Source organism: Musa acuminata, unplaced genomic scaffold, assembly GCF_036884655.1.
Source record: "Musa acuminata AAA Group cultivar baxijiao unplaced genomic scaffold, Cavendish_Baxijiao_AAA HiC_scaffold_61, whole genome shotgun sequence".
Classification (NCBI taxonomy): Eukaryota; Viridiplantae; Streptophyta; class Magnoliopsida; order Zingiberales; family Musaceae; genus Musa; species Musa acuminata.
In genome coordinates this window covers 83,256-103,898 of record NW_027020342.1, presented here as the reverse complement: position 1 = coordinate 103,898, position 20,643 = coordinate 83,256, and the positions used below count along the sequence as shown (strand labels likewise).

The 20,643-nt window shown below is 38.3% G+C and overlaps 1 protein-coding gene across 1 annotated transcript; it reads right to left on the bottom strand.

The window, feature by feature from the left end:
- Positions 1 to 234: 234 nt before the first annotated feature.
- Positions 235 to 20,318, bottom strand: LOC135654367 (probable serine/threonine protein kinase IREH1). Its single transcript, XM_065175596.1, has 18 exons — positions 19,346 to 20,318; positions 18,959 to 19,029; positions 18,650 to 18,835; positions 17,160 to 18,533; positions 16,110 to 16,282; positions 15,643 to 15,889; positions 13,668 to 13,760; positions 13,417 to 13,557; positions 13,246 to 13,338; positions 9,941 to 10,151; positions 9,769 to 9,854; positions 8,216 to 8,304; positions 3,774 to 3,825; positions 3,614 to 3,670; positions 3,365 to 3,538; positions 3,097 to 3,174; positions 734 to 893; positions 235 to 651 (listed from the first exon to the last, which is right to left on the bottom strand). The coding sequence occupies exons 1-17, from the start codon at positions 20,055 to 20,057 to the stop codon at positions 810 to 812; spliced, it is 3,921 nt and encodes a 1,306-aa protein (XP_065031668.1). The 5' UTR covers positions 20,058 to 20,318; the 3' UTR covers positions 235 to 651; positions 734 to 809.
- Between the last annotated feature and the right edge of the window lie 325 nt (positions 20,319 to 20,643).

Below are 20,643 nucleotides of genomic sequence, written 5' to 3'. Positions count from 1 at the left end.
ATGGTCCGTTGACAGAACCTTGCGCAAAAATTTCACTGCACCACACAAGGGAAATAAAGGAAGAAAAATCATGAACGTAACTGACAAAAGCAGGTGATAGTTGAAACATGAACATTAGGCACTCCCTCACGTGCAAAGAAACCAAATCGTGCACCAGGCACACAGCACACTCAGGTGCATAAGCAAAAGATCAACTCTATCTAAAGACACAGCTCATAACATAACATGCATCGATGCAGAGAATGCAAACATGAATAAATTAGCAAATACAAATTGGGACATGCATCCACACAGAATAACTGCTATAAGCCACAAGGACCAGCCTTCACTCTTCTTCCTTGTTCAACAGAAAACTCCTCTCTCTTGGCATACAGGCAAATTAACACTCACGTACAAGTAGATTAGGCACAAGACTGCCAGACCATTGTCACTAGTTGCCGGGGCATCACCAGTCAAAGGGAATATTTGCAATTTCCCAGCTTGAATTGTTGTTCCATGCCATAGGCAATTTCATGGGCAAAGCCATTCATGGAGAATGAATGATACAGAATCAGAAAGGACTGATCACTCCACTAAAATTGTAGGCAGCCATTGGAGCAGTGGTCTACAAGGTGAAGAACACCAGCCTGTAGTTGTCCTGAGCCTATGTCTCTGGAAGAGTAGAAAACAAGATCAAGAATAAACAAGCAGTAATGAAACAAATCTGAATTTTTATGTGCTGTTTTTCACTTACATTTACAAGATGTACATGAGACACGAAGATTTTTATGAGATTGTTCGAATGAAACAACTTGCAAAAGCAATACAACTTAAGTTTCAGATTTTGGCTGTGGATCCTCCTTCCAACCCTTGCTGAGCAAATCATAGTTGATCGATGCAAGCTGTGACAGGTTCTAATCAACAAAGACAAGAGAGTTCAGGATCAAGTTAACGGAAAATGCAGAAAACAAGTAAAAAAGAATATAAATGGCTCTTCTTCGAATGGTATGAAATTTAGCTTATTTTATTATCCTCACTAAACCTTAATGCCAAATCTCTCTGATGCAGATTTATAAGAAGCATATTTATGTAGATTACACTTTAACTTTGTGGAAGCTAAATGGATGTATTCATTTGCCAACGCAATGTCCTGACTCTTTGATAAAAGTCCAAACCAACAAATTAATCATGACTGATTACCAAGTCAACATGGCTGTTGCCATTCCCTTGTTTCCAACAAGATACTATTGATTAAGATTACCTACTGAAACTGGTGTCATCTGCTACATAATGATGCACTTGGATGTTGCAGCAGCAAATTTTGTAGTAATTTTCAAGAAATTCTTGATACTTGAAGAGCTTTCACCATAGAAGGGCAATTTTAATGCCTGGTTTTTTAAGCGACAATTATGAAGCACATGCTGTACAACAATAATCACATGTTTTTTCTTTTTTCATTACAGTTTAGGGTTCTGAGGGCATCAAAAGAGCTTGAATATTGAGGAAATATTTACTGGACAGTTTTTAAGAGAGAATGAATCCCTTTTACTTCTAATGGCATATGGCAAACTGACAAGTTTCTTAAGCTCTTCAAGCATGCCATAACTCCAGGAGAGCAAACACGTATAACTGCTATGGTGCTTTAGAAGTCAAGATTGATACAAATATATCTCAAACATAAGTAATGTCCAGACCAGGTTTTCAAAAAGTACTTGGCTAAACCCCTGTGTAGGAACCCGGAGACAGCAAAACACAACACAACAGCAAGACAGTACACAATATATTGGCCAGCAATTATTGTTGAAAGCCAAATGTGATGAGAGTACTCCAGGAATTGAAGGCTCACAACACATTTGCATTTAAGATATCTCTCTATATAGCAGTTAGCATATCATCTATAAAATGATGCTTCTAGTACAAGAATTATGAACTTGAATCTTTACCTTAGGCTGACTAATTCTAGCACTTTACAAATAGTTGTCTTGAATTCTTAGAATTAAAACAATTAAAAAAGTAAATGTTGCAAAGTATAATACTTGAAGGATGTCATGTGATTCTAGGTTAGTGCCAACCTGGAATATTCATCTCTAACCATACCCAAGAAAAAGTCATAAGTAAAGCAAATTGTAAAGCACAACTAAGAAATAATGCTTGGGGCATCTCATCGGCAGAATCCATCCACCACAATTAACAACCATACATATTCTACAAATTGAATGCTGTCTTCCTCATTTTGATAAAACAGAAAGTTGGGTGATCACTTTCCTGATAGCCAAAGTGAGAGAAGGCCACAATTAGACATATGATCTAACATCCCTGATCACATGCAGACCAGATGAAGGATCAATGGGCTTGGCATGTGAATCAAATTGTATGATAAGTGACATAAGTCAAAGGTTAACAGAATCCAGAAAAAGACCCGGGTTAAAGATCAAAGGGAAAGGGAAGTATTAAGAGTGCTAAATTTGAACTCATCACCTGTTGTGATACTACAATAAAGTGATAAGTAGCATGACCACTTCTTGAGGCTTGAGACAGTAGGACAGGCCCAAACACTACATATAAACTTTTAACACATTTAAAACATGTAAACCCCCATTCAAATTCTTGAAGCCTACATATGGACTTCTAAATGTAGCATCCTTTTTTGTATCCACAGTTAACAATGGAAAAACTTGTTTTTCTTTTCTTTAAGGTCAACAAAAGGGGAAACCTGTAGAAGCTTTCAGATAATTGCACTAGACCAAAAATATTAAAGATCAACAAATTTTGTTGTAGTGCAATTTGCATGCTTTATTCTTCTCTCTTTACTTCAAACTTTTTGGGGTTTCACTCATCAAGTTAATTAACCTAATCTTTTTAACAGATGTTCAACATATGCCTATCCGCAACTACTATTTGCAGTTCCTCTACCGCTGCTGCATGATTGTAGCACATCATCTCACAATATCTTCTTTGAATGAATCTATAGAATTGCTTTCTTAATTCTATTGTTTTCGACTATCTTTGGAGTAAATAATCTTATGCCCAAGACTGCCTAAGTTACTTGTAGTGTCAGAAACTTTGACTGAAAGTAATCAACAATAGAAGAAAATAATATGATTGAGCTGAAGTTACCTTGAAAGAAAAGTTACTAAATGAATAATTGACAGATGAGCCAGAATCAAACTCAGCAAGGCCTCCACACTCATCAACCTGTTTGTCATGATTAAAACAAAAAAGATCAACATTCTTTGCAATAGAAAATTTGAATATTCCAATACAAAAGCATAATTGGTAAACATTAGTAGAAAGATTGACTAGTCAGCAAAAAGAAAATAAAACCATTATTTTCTTGAATAAATTCACCAAATAAAAAAATAAAACCACAAGCACAATTTCATACTATTTCATCATGGTGGTTGCTTAAACAACTACTGTTTCCACTTATGCTTCCATTATCACTTGAATCTTCAAATTCACTGGCTTCATATATCTGTTCGTCTGATGGGTTCCAAGAATAACGACTGGTGAAGTAACTCGTATCAAGTGCATTATCAGATGAAGGAACAAATGCAGCCTGCAAAAGTAGCAGCATTAGCAGACTCATTTTAGTGTACAGAAAGGCAAATAGGAAGACAATAATTGGCATCACCTTCTGCCTTGCAAGTGTGTCCCAATTAATATCTTTGAAAAACACATGTTGCTTGACCTAGAAAATTATATTTGAGTAAACATCAAGAAGATGGAGCTTGGTATGCATAAACTAAAGACATGCAGCCATAAATTATAGTGGCTACATAAAGACAACATACTTCTGATGCACCTTTCGCTCCAAGTCTTTGATGAGGATCTTCGGTCAATAATCTGCAAGGAAGTTGGCAACAGCAGAAAATCAACATAATATCATATTCGTGTGCAAAGATCAAGTCTCCAAGACCAGACAATGAAAAAACAGAATAGTACAGTACCTTTATACTGACACAAATCTTGTTTGATATGAAAATGCAAAACAGCTAGCAATCAAACCCTTAGCAGTCTACAGCTTGTCTTGTCCATGTTTATATTGTTCGTTCAATTTAGTTTGGAACAGTAGGTTCAGTGTATATAATGCAAGGCCAGTCAGAAGAGACCTGCTATACATGGTAGACGTTGTTCTACCAGCAAAAGAAGATCAACGGGATCTTTTAACTAGTTTGATATAGCAATCCACAAATTCAACTGTTCAAAAATATATTCTTGTCCATGTATCAATTGCAGAAAGAATCTAGTTTGGGTAACAAAAAAGTATAACCTGGGTTTGGGTGCATACGGTGCAGGACCAGTTTGAAGAGCCCCGCAATATCTGGGTGGAGTTTCTTTAGGATCCATAAGGGTTCCATAGAATTTAATGTTTGCTGTAATTTTTATCAGATGGAATAACAGCAGGATTCTTACAATAAGTTTATACTATAATGCAATAGATACCAACTGTTAATCTAGTAACTCAAGAGAAAAAAGGCCAAGATCAGATAGGACCTAATAAAGCTAGTTGCAGAAACTATTTTCAGCAGAAAAAAGAATCAAACTTAGAGTTATCTGACAAAATATGATATCAACAACGGATACTGATTTTTTAATCTGGGATCTTGTTTGTATGGAAGAATTCAGTCATATCTGCTTCAGAAAAGAGTTCACTGATAAACAAACGGAGAAAATAAAAGGACAGAAAAAAGTAATGCTCGGTTATCCTTTTTGGGTGATTTTAATTTTTAATAGTGTCAAAGCAAAGGTTTTTACTTTTTAACTACATCCGGTTCAGTATGGTTTGGCTGGTATTTACCAGTCCAACCATCAACTGGGTCGCAGACCACTTAAAATAGGGCAGTCTGGTGTATCTAGTAATGTTTTCTTTTTTTATTAACCATCTCATTTTCTTGCAAATATGTCCATGCAACACTAATTCAAATTTGTTTATTCAGATTTCCACTGTGGGAAATTAGAGATGGTTCACCATGAATGAAACATGGGCACTTCAAATGCCTATCTCTATCGGACACCAATACTTGTCCGAAAGTTTAAATTATATAAGGATTGATACCATCAGCATTTGTTTGTGTATACATATATGCAGGTACACCTAATTCATATACAAAAGGTTTCAGGGCGTGTTGAATATAAGCAGGTGTATGCAAGGCAGTGATTTAAAAAGCGCTAGGCGCCAAGGTCCACAAACGCCCGAGGCGCTAGGCGCTCGCCCGAGCGAAGCGAGGCGCTAAATTATAAAAATATATAATATAATTATAACAATAATTTCAAATAAATAAAAATTAACAACATTAAAATCAAAATAATATATTATTAATCTATTAACAGAAAATTAATCATTTCAAAATTCAAATAAACTTAATATTAAGAGTATACTGAGCCTGATGGAGAAACGAGGAAGCAGAGGCGAGCGGCGGCAGCAGCAGCAGTGAGCGGCGACAGCGGCAACAGCAGCAGCAGCGGCAGCGGGAAAGGGAGCGGAAGGCGCGAGCAGCGGGAGGCCTCGAAGGAGGCGCGAGCAGCGGGAAGGCTCGCGGGAGGGCTCGCAGGAGGCGAGAGGGCTCGCGGGAGGCGCGAGCATCGGGAGGGCTCGCGGGAGGCGTGAGCAGCGGGAGGGCTCGAGGGAGGCGCGAGCAGCGGGAAGGCTCGCGGGAGGGCTCGCAGGAGACGCGAGCAGCGAGAGGGCTCGCGGGAGGCGCGAGCAGCGGGAGGGCTCGCGGGAGGGCTCGCAGGAGGCGCCAGCAGCGAGAGGGCTCGCAGGAGGCGTGAGCAGCGGGAAGGCTCGCGGGAGGCGCGAGCAGCGACAGCGGCGAGCAGCGGCAGCGGGAGCAGCGGCAGCGAGCGACGAGATCGCGATCGGGATCGGGATCGAGAGCGGCAGCGGCAGCAGGTTAGTGTTGGGTTAGGGTTAGGATTAGGGTTGGGGTTATATCGGTTTAGTTGGTTCGATTGAACCAACTAACAACCGAACCAGGGCCGAACCAGACCTAAAATTCTGGTTCAGTCGCCTTGGTTTACCCAGGCGCTCGCCCGAAGCGCCCAGCGCCTGGGCTCGGGCGAGCGCCCAGGCGGCACCTGTTTGAAGTGCGCCGCCTAGGACATTAGCGAGGCGCTCGGGCCTCGCCTCGCCTCGCCCAAGCGCCTAGGCGAGCGCCCGAGCGCCTTTTGCAATCACTGATGCAAGGTTCTAAATACCGTATCGTACCGATACATCGATCAGCCATCAGTACGGTACGTACCAAGCTGTACCGAACATACCGACACATGATACACTAAGGTGTACTGATGTACCGCCCGTATCGATCTTCTATCGAACCGATATGTACTGCCCATACCGAGCGGTATGGTATGGTATTACAAACCATGGGTGTATGTATTCTGGACTTCTAATTTACCCCTTGATCTAATAAACTTATGTTGAAGTTCTTTTGTCAACATATCCTACATATGTTAATGGTTGTTGTGCTGATTCATTTATATTGTTTATCTTTCTCAAAGTATGAAATGACAACATATAAAAATATACATGCATTAGTGCCTCGACCATGGAGAGATCTGTCCTACTTTTACTGTTTTACATGACCTGCGGTGTTAGCATGTCCACATATTTTTGTGTTTATGTCAATGTCTGTATCCATGCTTCATAGTTTGCTAACTATATTATGTTCTCACTAAACTATGACATAATTATGATACAATATTTTCATAGTTAAATGCCTCTGTTAAGGCTTAATCTAATGTTTGATTAGCAATGGTGGTGGTGTAAGGTCCATATTGTGGTGAAGATTATGTGAGTAGTCATTGTGCTTTGCTTGATGTAGAATTCATTGATTTGCTTGAATATTTCTGTACAAAATAAATAAAGTGAAAAAAATAAATTTTGCAGCCCGCTCTATTTCACAAGATAGCTAGTCATTAGATAGCTAGGCTTACCAGATGATAAATAGCTGTCTGGTGCTGCTACCGACTTCTTTATATTTTTCTTTAACAACTGACCTCTCATATGCTCTCTCTATGCTTTCTTTCTTTCCCAGTTTTGCTGTCACCTACTTCCCACGATGTCATAGCTGCCATGTCCACCCCTTCATGTTGCCACCATCTCCTCCTCATCCAAATCACTGTCTTCACCTCCTATTGATAAGGCTCCTCCTCCTCTTCTGCCTTTTCTTCCTCTGCCTCCACCTCCTCCTCGTCCTCTTATCCTCCACCACCTCCTCCTCCACTTTCTCCCCTCTTCTCTCCCTCTCTCTCTAGTCCGGTGGCATCGACCTACAATTGGGGTCAGTATGTCAAGCTATCCAGCATCATGCCAACCCAACCATCAACTAGTATTGGCATTGACCGAGATTCTAAAACCTTGATTCCACCTTACCAAACTAATAAAACCTCTCCAAAGGGGCTAGTCAGTCCTAGTTTCCTAATTTACCAAATCCAGTAAAAACTCTTTTGTAGAGATCTGGAAATCTTATTTCCCTACTTACTGATCTAGTAAAAACAATGTAATAAAGATCAAGAACAAAAAGAAAGACTTATCAGGTGAACCACTATATATAAAAGGCAGGACACTGACTATTCTGAAGCTACATGATTCCAGTTGACTTGGACTCATAAACAATGTGAAACAATAGAGCTTCAGAGACTTCACCAGTTAATGAATATATCATACAAGGACAATAAATGATTTCGCATGATTTCTTGCTAAAGTTTTGGAATTTTGGCAATAAAAGTTTTATTAATAAAGTATCAACTCATGAATTTCAATACTTAATCTATTTAAAAAGTTAAAAGCATTAATTATGAATGACCATGTGATGTCAAATAACAATGAGATCTAAAGATATGATAACTGAAATATTTTTTTAACAATTACTATTCTTGATCATTAAACATACTCTGGGAACAAGGAAAAATCCCATGAGCATCTTTAGAGTATATGAGAAAGACAAAGCAAATTAAGAAGCTTCGTGCCCTAGATATGATGGGCACATGTAAGTCAGGCAGTCAGGGCAACAAAAATCAAATACACACTGAAAAAGAAGCCATATGTAAAAGGCATCAAAGACAATACAAGATTATTAAATGCAAAAACTAAGCAATTTCAAAAAGAGAAACTATGCAACTAAAACAACAATTGTCATATGCAAGTCAACTAAAATTTTGCTTGATCCAATGCACTAGGTAAATACAACAGCATGCACATTGAAAAGCACAAAAAAGAATTATCTCTTACTTGTCAATAAGATCTTGGGCGTCAAAGCTCATTTCTTCAGGTACTCCAGGCCAAGGTATTTTACGATTCAGAATATTGTCAAAAATTTTCTACAAATATAATCAACCATCAGAGAGAAATTGGTAATTAACAAATAAAAATTACAATGAAGAAGAAAAGGTATCAAAACTAATTAAGTGTAACCCAGGCTTTTAAGATGCAGAAGGGAATTCAACGTTGTTATTCCATAATCAGTTCATCAAATACAAAGAGATTAAGTGTTGCTATTTATAGTGTACTATATCAATAAAAGATTGAAGAAGATGAAAACTGATCATATCATATGCCAATTGAGGTGATTGATGGTTCAGTTCTGATAGCATACTTCAACAGAGTTTCAGGTCTATTCAGGAGGCTTTCTCCTTTTAAAAATCTTAATTATGTAAATCCAAATGGGTCATCATTTCCTTCTTCAGATATGAAAGCAAATAACAGGCAAAAAACTTAATTAATTTAAATTTAATAGTCTTTAAAAAATATTCAGCAAAACCTATAGGGAGACAGACATTTTAAATTTAATAATATTTAAAAAATATCAGTAAAGAATTCTTTTTCCAGCTATGTAATGTACATCAAAATGCAAATAATTTAACAAAACAAAAAGGCTGATCAATAAACTGGATCATGCATTGACCCGATTAGTTTATCTCTTTTAGCAATTCCTACTTTTAGATGAAATGTTCTGATCATATATTTGCATCTTAGATGAAATGTTCTGATCATATATTTGCATCCTAGTAAGAACACATATAAAAACAGATCCCATCATTATAAATGGCAACTTCATGCAGTTGTTGCACAGACTACATTCATGTTAAAAATCACCACTCAGTGGTTTCAGAGTTCTATCCTTGCATCCGCGATACTGTGGAAGACAGACCTTAAGGACAACATATAAAATGTGGGATGCCTTAGGGCCACAAGAGCTTGCATATATTATTATTATGGTAGTTAGTGCTATTGATGAAGTAATACCTAGTACTAACACTTTCCTACTTTTGTTAATCAAACAATCACCCCTAGGAACAGCTGAATTAATATTTGTACTTTTTAAATCCCTAAAAGTTTCTCCTGGCACATGTACACTGGTAGACTGTGGCAAAATTAAACAGCGGATCAGCAGATCACTCTGTTTATGCACCACTTGTAACAATTTAGCTATCGAACCCACCCAAGTTCACTGATAAACAAACACAAATAGTTAGTTACCTTGGAAAGCCCAATCCACATTAAAAGAATAAGTGAGAGCTTCTTCATGCAGTCAGGAAAGCAACAATTCTGTGAATTTTAGTAATTAGTTTTGCATCTGTGTACGAGGCATGTGAATTTATCAAGACCATCTTATGATGATATTTCTTTTCAGGGTATCTATAGTCATAAAATGCTTTAATAGTCAGGCTCATTATTTTTTTCCCCCTTGTCACATCTGATTGAGCTAAAATAAGGATACAAAGTATTTGGATTCATCTGAATGAGCTAAAATAAGGATACAAAGTATCTGGATTTTATAGAACCTGAGGATGTTCTGCATTGAAGGGTGGAATTCCAACAATAAGCTCAAAGAGAATGACACCAACTGACCACCAATCAGCACTTGCACCTGCAGATGTGATATTTTTAGTGACCAGAAACAACCAAATAGTATGAATGTCACCAAATATTGCATAGCTTGTACAGACTACAGACCATGTCCTGTTCCTAGAAGTATCTCTGGTGCTAAATAATCGGGTGTACCAACAGCAGACCGTTTCTTCCGACATTCTCGCTGATTCAATTGCTCAGATGAAGATATCTGGGGTTCGTCTTCTCCAAATAATGATGTTCCACTAACAGCAGGGCCAGATAGATCATCCGTACTGTTAATGAGACCAACCTTGGAAAGACCAAAGTCGGTCAACTGCCAGGACCAAAAAAGATAAGAACAATGAGAACAGTATCAAGAAGAATAAGGTTTGAAGCATGTTCAGTAATATGTATATTTTGTAATATAAAGAACCTTATGTTCCAACAATTACAATTATTGAGAGAGCAATGCATATACCGATATTCATAAATGCATGTGCAGGTATCAATGTGTATGTAGAGAAAGTGAGAAAAAAATATGATAAAAGTTTTGATCTAATCTTTTGAATGATTAAGATACATAATCCAATACGAGAACATGATCATGTATACCACAGGTGCAAAGTTTAGTAAAGTTTAAATAAATCGATAAGCAGAATCTCGACACAGATGACACATGAGCTAGTGCCTAGGCAGTATGCATGCCACAGAAACTTAGATATCCTCACCTTGACTACCATATATGCACATAAACAAGCAAGCATATCTCCACATATAATTGCATATGCATGCAATATAAACATGTGCCACTATGAGATAACAACGCTATATGCTAGTTTTTTCATGTTTGTTTTTCAGTTTAATTACTCGACAAACCATAACATATCTACTGAGAATTTTAAAATGTTAATATCACAGCCATTAGAGTCGAGGAACAATCAAATGCTATTTTTCTAAAATTAATATGAAGCTTTTATAACAAAAATGCATTAGTTAAATCGGAACAGTGACTTGACTGCATTAATTTGACACTTGTGCCAAGACCTATGTGCCTAGCCTTACTCCTGGAATTGATAGGTTTGTCCCCAGGAGTGCATAGGTAATTTAACAACTATATAACTAATTTGTGCAAATTAAAGATGATGTGGTGCAATTAAAGACACCAAAGAATGAGGCTGAACCAGGTCTCAGTTGTTTCAATTCAGACACATTTGCACTAAGATTATAATAAAAAGATTGAAGCAAACTCAATGAATACATGGGATAGAAATACAAGTGAACTTTTAAGCACTAGGCCAAAAGTGAGGGATCTGATAGCCACATATAGAAGATTAGATGGAAGGAATATACTGGAATTTTCTGAAATGGAAGCTTGGCCACCAAGAATTCTGAAATGAAAAGCTTGCCCACCTTTCCTTGAACTGATCGCTCTGTTAGACTCAACTATAATTCCACATCCACCATGCATTGACTGAATCAACAATATTTGCAGCTACAAATCAGCTAGACTGTCCTACGTCACCTATAATGTGTACATGCAAAACCTGAAAGCCATTCACTAATACTTGACTGGTTTCAGGCTTTCAGCTAGGTTGGTGGGAGTCATCAGAGAATACCACCAATATATTACTTAATTTTCAAGTAAAAGAACCTAGCAACAATTTTCTTCATCAGAGATAATATTGCATGCCATGTAAAGCCAAATTTCACCAGAAAAGCAGTGGCAGGAGACACATTTTTAAATTAATTTTGGCTATATAACCTGGACCAATCTTCATAGTTATCAGACATGGGATAAATCTTGAAGCAGATGGAGAAAGCAAAGTTTAACACAAGGAATGCATTCATAAGTTAAAAATCAGATAATGTTCAGATATTGGAAAAAATCTTTAAACTGTCAATAATTGTGAAGCTAACATAGCATAACACAAATATCAGCTAACACACACACACAAATACATACACTGTCTTGTCCTTCTCTATCTCCCAGTTGCCGCCTTTGCTCAACCACTGTCTTTTGCCTGACCACCATTGTCTGACTCGCCATGTGCTACTTACCACCTTTCATGCAATCCTCTTCCTTCTTCCTCTTTCTCTTCCACTCCCTTCATCGCTTCCACTTCTTCTTTCCTCTTCTCCTTTTTCTTCCTCTATACCGATGTACCAATACTTGGTACACCAACACGGGCAATACATACCAGTTCGACTTGGGACCAACAAGGGTCCAATACAAGATTGCACTTATTGCCATAGACAAAGACAAAGATTGAAATTTCGTACCGTACCGAAGTTTCAAGATTCGCTTAGTACGGTACGGTACTGTAAACCGAACGATATATTTCGGTATACCGCTCGGCACACACATACATACATACATACATATATATATATATATATATATATATATATATATATATATATATATATATATATATAATCTGCGACGTCGCCTCTCTTCTCCCTACGTAGGGCAACGTCGCCGAGGACTCTTCCCCCGCGCAGATGAGAAGTCGCCAACGGATGAGGAGGGAGAGCAACCCCGATCTCCAGGTTCTCTTCTTCTCCCTATTCTTTCTTCCCCTTCTTCCTCTTCTTTCTTCTCCCTCAATTCTCAATCGACGGTACCGTCCAGTAGCGAGCGATCCGTGTACGGTCTGCTAGCAGACCGGTATGTACCGCCCGGTATGGGCGATATTATTCGAAATTAAAAACCTTAGGCAAAGAGACACAAAAGTTTATTGCAATTCAGTCTACGTTAGGCTACACTTTCTTGCAGTGCTTCAAGACCCAATTGAGTCAAGCATGTCAATATTGACCAACTAGCTTCAGAGCTTATACATGGTTCAGTGATTATTATACCTGATCCTTTAAACAATCATAATTAATCAAAATCAGGGCAGGTGACTGAACCAATTGAAAAACTGAATTGTTCGGTTAGCTATTTTTGTGGGTTAAAAAATCTTCAAAGTGGATGCAATGTATATTATATACTATATACTGTTCACATCCAGAAAGGATTTTATTTCCTTTCATACTTAGTTTGTCATGGTTCCTAGCCTGCACTCCAGTCTGCCTCCACCAGTGATTGGGCGGCCTTAAGCTGCCAAACCATCTTTCTCAAAATCAAACACTAAGTCCACCACCACAACCACAATAGTTCTTTTTCACCCCTCATGCAAATATCGCTTGCCTACCATCGACCACCAGACAGGAGCTCTCCAGACTAGCTATGAACTCTTTGACCGAATGCGGTCATAGATCAATCATAGATTGACCAGTCCTTAAACCACAGACCCATGACCCATGCAAGAAAAGATTGGATCACTGTCATTTCAAAATGTTATTATTTAGTGAAATACTTCAAAGTATATGGGGAAAAGTCACCACAGAACTACTAAAAACACATGCAAAGTATGTAGCTTCAATACCTTAATGTGACCATCATGAGCAATCAACAGATTGTCTGGCTTCAGATCACGATGCACTACACGCAATGAATGTAGGTATTCCAGTGCAAGGACCTGCAAAATTATTCTCCAGTTACAGTAGGACAAAAAAAAATTGCAGATGCAGGAAATAATTCTCAAAGAATAACGTACAACTTCGGCGATGTAAATTCGAGCAACATCTTCATCCAAGCAACCTAAATTCCTCAGTAATGAATACAAATCTCCCCCATTCAAGTATTCCATCACAAGATATAAATTCTCCCGAGAAGTAAAAGAATAAAAAAACCGAACCTTGCACAACAAGCATTCCAGTGAGATAAAAGTTAGAGAACTTCAGTATAAGGATATAAACTTCTAGATAACTTCAGTATAAGGATATAAACTTCAGAAAAATTGCTCACCACAAAAGGATTGCGAACTGTAATAAGAATGTTACGTTCAGCCAATATACTCTCAACAGCATTTTTGCGGATCATATCTGCCTTTTTTAGAACCTGAAAAAAATTGGATGGAATTTTCACCATAACAAACTAAGAAAATATACACAACAGGACTTGTGAATAACAAGAATGTAACCATCCGAAAAAAATTAAAAAGTATAGACCAAAGTACATCTCAAAACCAAAATTGAATCTGGAAAATTACAATAATAACAATAGGAGTTACAAATGAGATAGAAGAGAGAGAATTTCAGAACATGAATCAGCTATGGAAGTATATTAAATATCGCCTCAGGATATGATGAAAAGTATTGTTTACTTGAGGCAAAATTACAATATGCACAATGCATATGATAGAATGACAAAAGGATATATGAGACTCCTTGATCACGATTCATCACTCTATGGCCAAACAATAAGCATTGTATTGAATTAGGGAACAACCACAACAAAAAAGGAAAATTGAAGCACAACGGAACTAAAAGGAGACAAAGCATATTACTCTTGGTTAAGTACAAAGATGCATCAAGAACAGAAATTTTGTAAACAAGTCTTGATGACCATTCGTTCACATTAGCAGAAACTCAGCAGTGAAAAGAATATATCTTCATAACAAACACCCACAATTTTCGATGCTTCCAGATCTATTGGCTCTGATCACTTCAATTAAGAATTCTCCCTCTTATAATAATTTGAAAAGGCATGTGTGTATGAATGGAAAATAACCATTTAGCATGCACATCCTCACTAACGAAATGGTACATTGTTCTAAATTTCTTAAGGATACATTCCTGAAGTACGTCTGGAGTTCGTGAAGGTATATAATTTTATTTCCAGGAACAAAAGGTCCAAAATAACCTTTGTGCATCCAGATTTTCAACAAAAAGATGAACTATATACGTACCTTTTTGTCTATACCACACATTATAGCTTCTTGCTGTTTATGGCTTGTAGTTGTACCACATTGTAAATTGAAGGGTAACATGGAAATTAAGCTTTTTAATATGATTAAGCTACATTTATAATTATTTAACATTTAAGATTATAACCTTGGCTAAAACTTAAAAGTACATGTCTGTTAAGATATAGTGGCTCATGATAGCACATAATGTACTCTGCATACTGTGATAGGTCATGAATTCATGAAACATATATAAACCACATGACCCTGCACATAAACTAAGCCATGTAGATACAATTGAAAAGGACAAGCTGCAATTAAGTAGTGGTATGCATTCCCACTATGCCCAGACAAATGTCTATCAACATGGAAACTCTATATGTAATGATTAACTGTATGAAGGTACCCCATGGGATCAACAGGTCTGGTCAAACACACTCAATGAGTGTAATAATAAAAACTGAATGATGGTAAGCAATAACAAGCATGGATAAAAATATAGGAAGTAAAAAGTCCAACACCCGTGGAATGAATTTTCTTAGTTAGAAAACCCAAACGAAAAAGATCACGCATTAAAGGTTGCAGCAAAAAGAAAATTGTGTAATTACATCAACGAGAAAACACGCCATCGTTTTAATATATTTGGTTATGCATAGTCACTACCAACCAAAACCCTCGAGGATTTCAAGATATTCATTTTTCTCAATTTCTACATGTCACTCAGTACTTGATATTCTAAATTAACCTGTCATTTCAAGGATTAGATTTAAGGAAATTCCAAAGCAATCATCATCTGGTGCTATCTCAGGGTAAGTATCTCAGGCTTGATATTGATGCAGTCAGTGTAACCACTTCAAAAAATAGAAAGGCCCTAGATGGATATAGGAAAGGTCTGTATAAGACATGATAACAACAAAATTCCATAGATACAAGATCAACATAAGAAGCAACCAAAAAACACTCGTGATAGTACACAATCATTAGAGCTGACCTCAGGAAAAAAAAAACCTGACAACTTCAGGCATCACTCAGTACCTTTATTGCAAAGAGATCTCCTGTAGTTCGTTTCTTGGCCAAGAAAACCCGACCATATGCCCCACGGCTGATGGGCTTAATAATTTCAAAATCATCTATAGATGTTCGATCCTTAGTGGTAGCGTGAACAGGACTTGCTTGCAAGCTGTGAACTACATCATCTTCTTCATCCATCATAGTACTTGTTGCCTCAACCTTTTCCATGTCAAGCGAAGTTACTGTATCGCAAAGCTGCAAGTACTTCTCACTATAGGATGGCACATAGCAAAAGGTAAAGAGCAGTCATGATCATAAGAGGTGAGAGAACAAGAGAATACAGAATGCCTTGGCGGAATTGAAAAAACATCCAAATTCCAGAGCATATTAATCTTTCTTGAATGCATGCATGCATGCAATTAAACTTCTGAGAAAAAAATGAGAAAACAAAAAAAGTTGACACTCTTATGACAATCGATAGATCTACCTACCGATGGAGCTTCTCTATACGGGTTCCAAATGTCTGCACTGTAAGTGCTTCAAGCTTCCGACGGTTCATAACTTCTTGTAGATCTTCCAAACATGAAACTAAATAGTTCAAGGATTTTTCTTCATCCACCAGAGTATTTGCTATGCATCGAGCAATATCAGCAAGTTCAATCATCTGCATCATTCAGAGAAAATTGAGCACCCCTGATGAATGACATGCTTAGTCATAAACAATCTGTAGCTGCAAACAAATGCAGTTGGAGAATCCAACAACAGCATCATGCTTTTACAATTGAATGAAGGAGTTTGTATTCCTCAAATTATCAATGCTTTAAAATTGGATCAATCAATTCACTACTTGAAGTGACTTAAAAGGGACTGCCATGTTTACACAAACTGACAATGAAATCTACAACTTTTCATACTAATTTTCCAATAATATCAGGCCATACCTTAATTTACAAAACAACAGAAATAGACAAATTCAGTTCCTAGTTAAGATTGAGATATGAAAACATGACCGAATTCAGAGAAATACTATAAGTAAATGGAAAGTAAAACTGTTAAAGCAGTACAAAGTAATAGCAATATATACTTCAACAGCAAATAAAATAAGCTTATACATCTAAATTAAGCATCGTTACGAGATATTATGTGTCATAATAATGGATAAGTTGCCAATTAGAAATTTCTGAAAATCCTCCCTTTCCTAGAATAAGATGATCAGATGAGTGAATAATAACAAATACATCAGACCACATGCAAATAGTAGGCACAGCTTGCATGCATCATAGGCAACAAAAGCAAATTTCAAAAAGATTAAGAAAAAGAATCCTGATTTGCTAACAAAGACGGGCAAAATAATACATGTATAACATAAATGCATGTACATTTATATGTGAGTGTTTAGATTCATAATACAAGTAAAAATAATAAACCTGAAAAACATAATTTGTCAATTAAGCTAATTGTTAGAAAGCAGACATGAAGAATGGGTACCAGTGCAAATGTTTAAAAGAATGAACATATTGCATTCATTAGATAATAACCACCTGCGGGAGATCCTCACACTCAGAAGTAGCATTCTTCCCTGTCAAAAGCATGTCAATATGGCTAGCCCTTGGTGTCATTATAGGCGATCGGGGAGTCATGCTGCCTGCTGATGAGGTAGTCATTCCTTGATCAGACTTTGAACCAAAACGAGTCTTGCAAGTCATTGATGACAGATTTTTTAGGTCATCGAAAAGAAGAGTATTTTCAGTCTCATGAAGAGAGTCAAGCATATCAGCCGAACCTAGCCGGGACCAATCACTTAACTTTGGATAAGGAATATCTGATTCTTCAATCAAACTTGTCCTAGAGATATTTGCTACATCCGGGCTTCCAAGAACATTAGGAAGATCTTTCTGTTTATAGGACTCTACCATCTTCTCTAGAGTCTCGGCTATTCTGATGAGACGCTCGTCAACACTAAAACCTTTTTGGTCACATCTATCTGCAACAGCACAAACTTTTGAGTGTTCCTCCACAAACGAAGTAGGAACATACTCCTCACAGATACGACACATAATTGATCCTTCTTCAGAAATACTCTGCTGATCTGACCAAAAGCCCCATGAAACATTGTGCTGATGCTTGGAAGGAACAGATTGATTCACAGAGGCATGAACAGAACTAGTTTGCTTAGGAGGATCAGTGGTGATCAAGCCTTTATCTAAAGTCGCTCTCAGTTGTGAGCATTCGACCTTCCCATTGGGTGATTCATCAATAAGGGGTATAGACTTTTTTTTGTCCTTTGGTGCAGGTGATGGTAGAGGTTTCCAAGAAGCCATGCGTTCTCTGGAAGAAGGGGAATCATCCTTTGCAACGTCAAGCTGTGAGAAGAAATCGACAGGCTTTATCTCCTGGCTTCTTTTCCATTTTAAGTTGTATTGTTCTTGACTATAGGACCTCCTTGAAACAACTGTTTCCACAGAGTTCTTTTCAGCCTTCATAAACATATGTTTACTATCTTTTGCTGGTACTGATGCTACCTCAGCAGAATGCAATTTCTTGGATCCTGGATCCATAGATATCTCATCCTCAGCAAAACCACTTTCCTTGTGAAATTGAAGTAATCTAGTGCATCTAGTAAGGATAAAGAGCATGTGTGTATGAAGCTTCTTTAGCATTCCTGAGGGAAGCTCCTGGCGATGATCATCCAAATCCTGAACTAAGCCTTCACACTGAAGCCAGAATTCCCCGGGTGACATAACACAACAGCTCCGAGCAAGTATCAACAAATCTTCTAAGATTTCTTTCCACTCAGGATGGCTTTCTAGATTTTTCTCCATTATACTAACCAAATCACCAGCAAAAATAGCCAGATCCGAGTTTACCTCATCCTTTGCTTTCTCGAATTTCACCTGAATAACTTTCAAGACTTCCTGTACAGCACATTAGAAGTACATAACCATCCTATCCAAAAATTTCCAAGCTTATATGAATAGAACATTCAGGAAGGAATTTCTCAAAGAAGAGTTTCAATGAAGACTGTAATCACCTTCAAATTGTATGCACTTCTAGGCTTCCAAAATGGAAATGGTCGTACTCCTTTGGAGCTCAGCTCATGTGAGTAACTTTTAACATCTCCAGGAAACTTCTTCCTGGGCACACTAGTAGCCTGCATTATTTCTTTAAAGCGAGGAGATTCAGACTCCTTAGGAGTTTCACAAGCATCATATGGTGACTGTAAGAGCAAACAATTAAAACCATTATTCACACCTCAATCAAAAATCTTATATGAAGTGATACATGGCAAGACATGAATACTAATTGTGCTTTAAAACACAAAATGTAACTGATGTCCAACCTCTGCTTCCGAAGCAAATGTAGTATTATTACTTAAATCCTCATATTTATTCCATGGTAGATCAGCTTTTCCTGCAAGGGAAAAATAATTAGGTCTATTGGCAGTGATGAAAATATTCGACCTCATGACTACGATCAAGTATTCTTATTGGAATTAGCCGAAATAATATCACATGCAAGCATATCTGAACAAATTTGCATATTTATTTACAATTGTAGGCGAAAGATTGGAACATGGTAAATTTATTATGATAACCAATATACATCCATTGTTCATAGATTGGATAACTAAGATATTAACACTAACACCCAAAAAGGTCATGTCAACAATAATTTCAATGCTACATAGACGTATCCATCTGAAAAGCAAAAGGTTGAAATTATTTACCCTGCCACCCGAATGGTGCATCCATGCTGGCTGTGAACCACTGCTTGGCACCACCCCCACCGTGATCAGCCCAAGAACTGGTACACGACTCGGGCACCTTGTCTAGGGTCTTACCGTCCTTCTTCGCACCACCACTGTCAACCCCTGTTCTAGCCATCGAAGTGGACGAAACATATGCTGAGGCAGAGCCAGTGGTTCTCGACAAGTTGCTACTCCCGAGGCCCGACATCCTGTGCTCTCCACGGAGGCCTTCCTGCGGCAAAGGCCCGGATCTAGTTTTTATCCGGTTGAGACCGAGCGAGGATACCAGGATGGGGGAGAGGGCTGCCGCCGGCCCAGCCCCTTCCTTGCCCACCGCCGCCCCTTTACGGAGCTTGGCGGGCGACGAGCCGCCGTCGGCAGCGGCAGTGGCGGCCGCAGGGGAAGGCTTGGGGGAGGAAGCATGGGCGGTATCCTTCCCCTTGGAATCTTTCGCATCCTTATCCTTCTTCTTTTGCTGGTGCTGCAGGTGATGCTTCTCGACGGCGTCCTTGATGAGGGTATGGCGGGGGGAAGCGGCGGCGGGGGCGGCGTTGGATTTGGACTTTTTCTTGTCGGATCGGGCGGTGGAGGGGGAACCGAAGGTGGAGCCGCCGGGGCTATTGGATCCGTCGGGGCTGGAGGAGGAGTCCGACTTCTTAGAGGAGGAGAAGAAGCGCCCCTTGAACACCATCTCCCCCTCTCTCTCCTGCACACTCGGGAGCTGCGGACGGCGGCCAGACCACAGCAACGGAGAGAAGCGTGGCGTTTCGGACAAGTCTCGGGGTGGTGAGGGGGACAGCGGAGAGGAAATGTAGGGGCGTGCGAGGAAGAGAGGAGGAGTTGAACAGCGGAGGGATTCCAGATTTGGTGACCGGAGAATTAGGTTAGACTTGCAGCCTTGCTTGGCCGTAGACCGGACTTGACACGTGTACAGGATTGGCAATCCCTCAAATGGAAATCCCGAGGTAGAACATTTCACATTTATAATGTCATTTTATGTAATTCCAATTGTCGCATTTATTTAAGAAGCATCGCCCTCTTTCTTTTTCTTTAATGTCGAAGGAATTAAAAAAACATTATATAAAAACAATAAAATAAATAAATAAAAGGCTCAGAAAAATGAAATGAAAAAAAATAAATTTGACCAAACATAATCGTCTAAAAATATTATTATGAAGACCTTCTTTCAAACAATTTGCATATGATTAATATATTATCTCTTAAGATAAATGATTATTTTTTTTGTGAGTCCAACCTAAAAATTCATGTCAAAATGA

Coding starts and splice junctions, on each gene's coding strand:
- LOC135654367 (XM_065175596.1), bottom strand. CDS start 20,057: ATGGTGTTCAAGGGGCGCTTCTTCTCCTCCTCTAAGAAGTCGGACTCC. Junction 18,836..18,958: donor CATTTGCTTCGGAAGCAGAG/GTTGGACATCAG, acceptor TTGCTCTTACAG/TCACCATATGATGCTTGTGA. Junction 3,671..3,773: donor GAGCGAAAGGTGCATCAGAA/GTATGTTGTCTT, acceptor ATAATTTTCTAG/GTCAAGCAACATGTGTTTTT.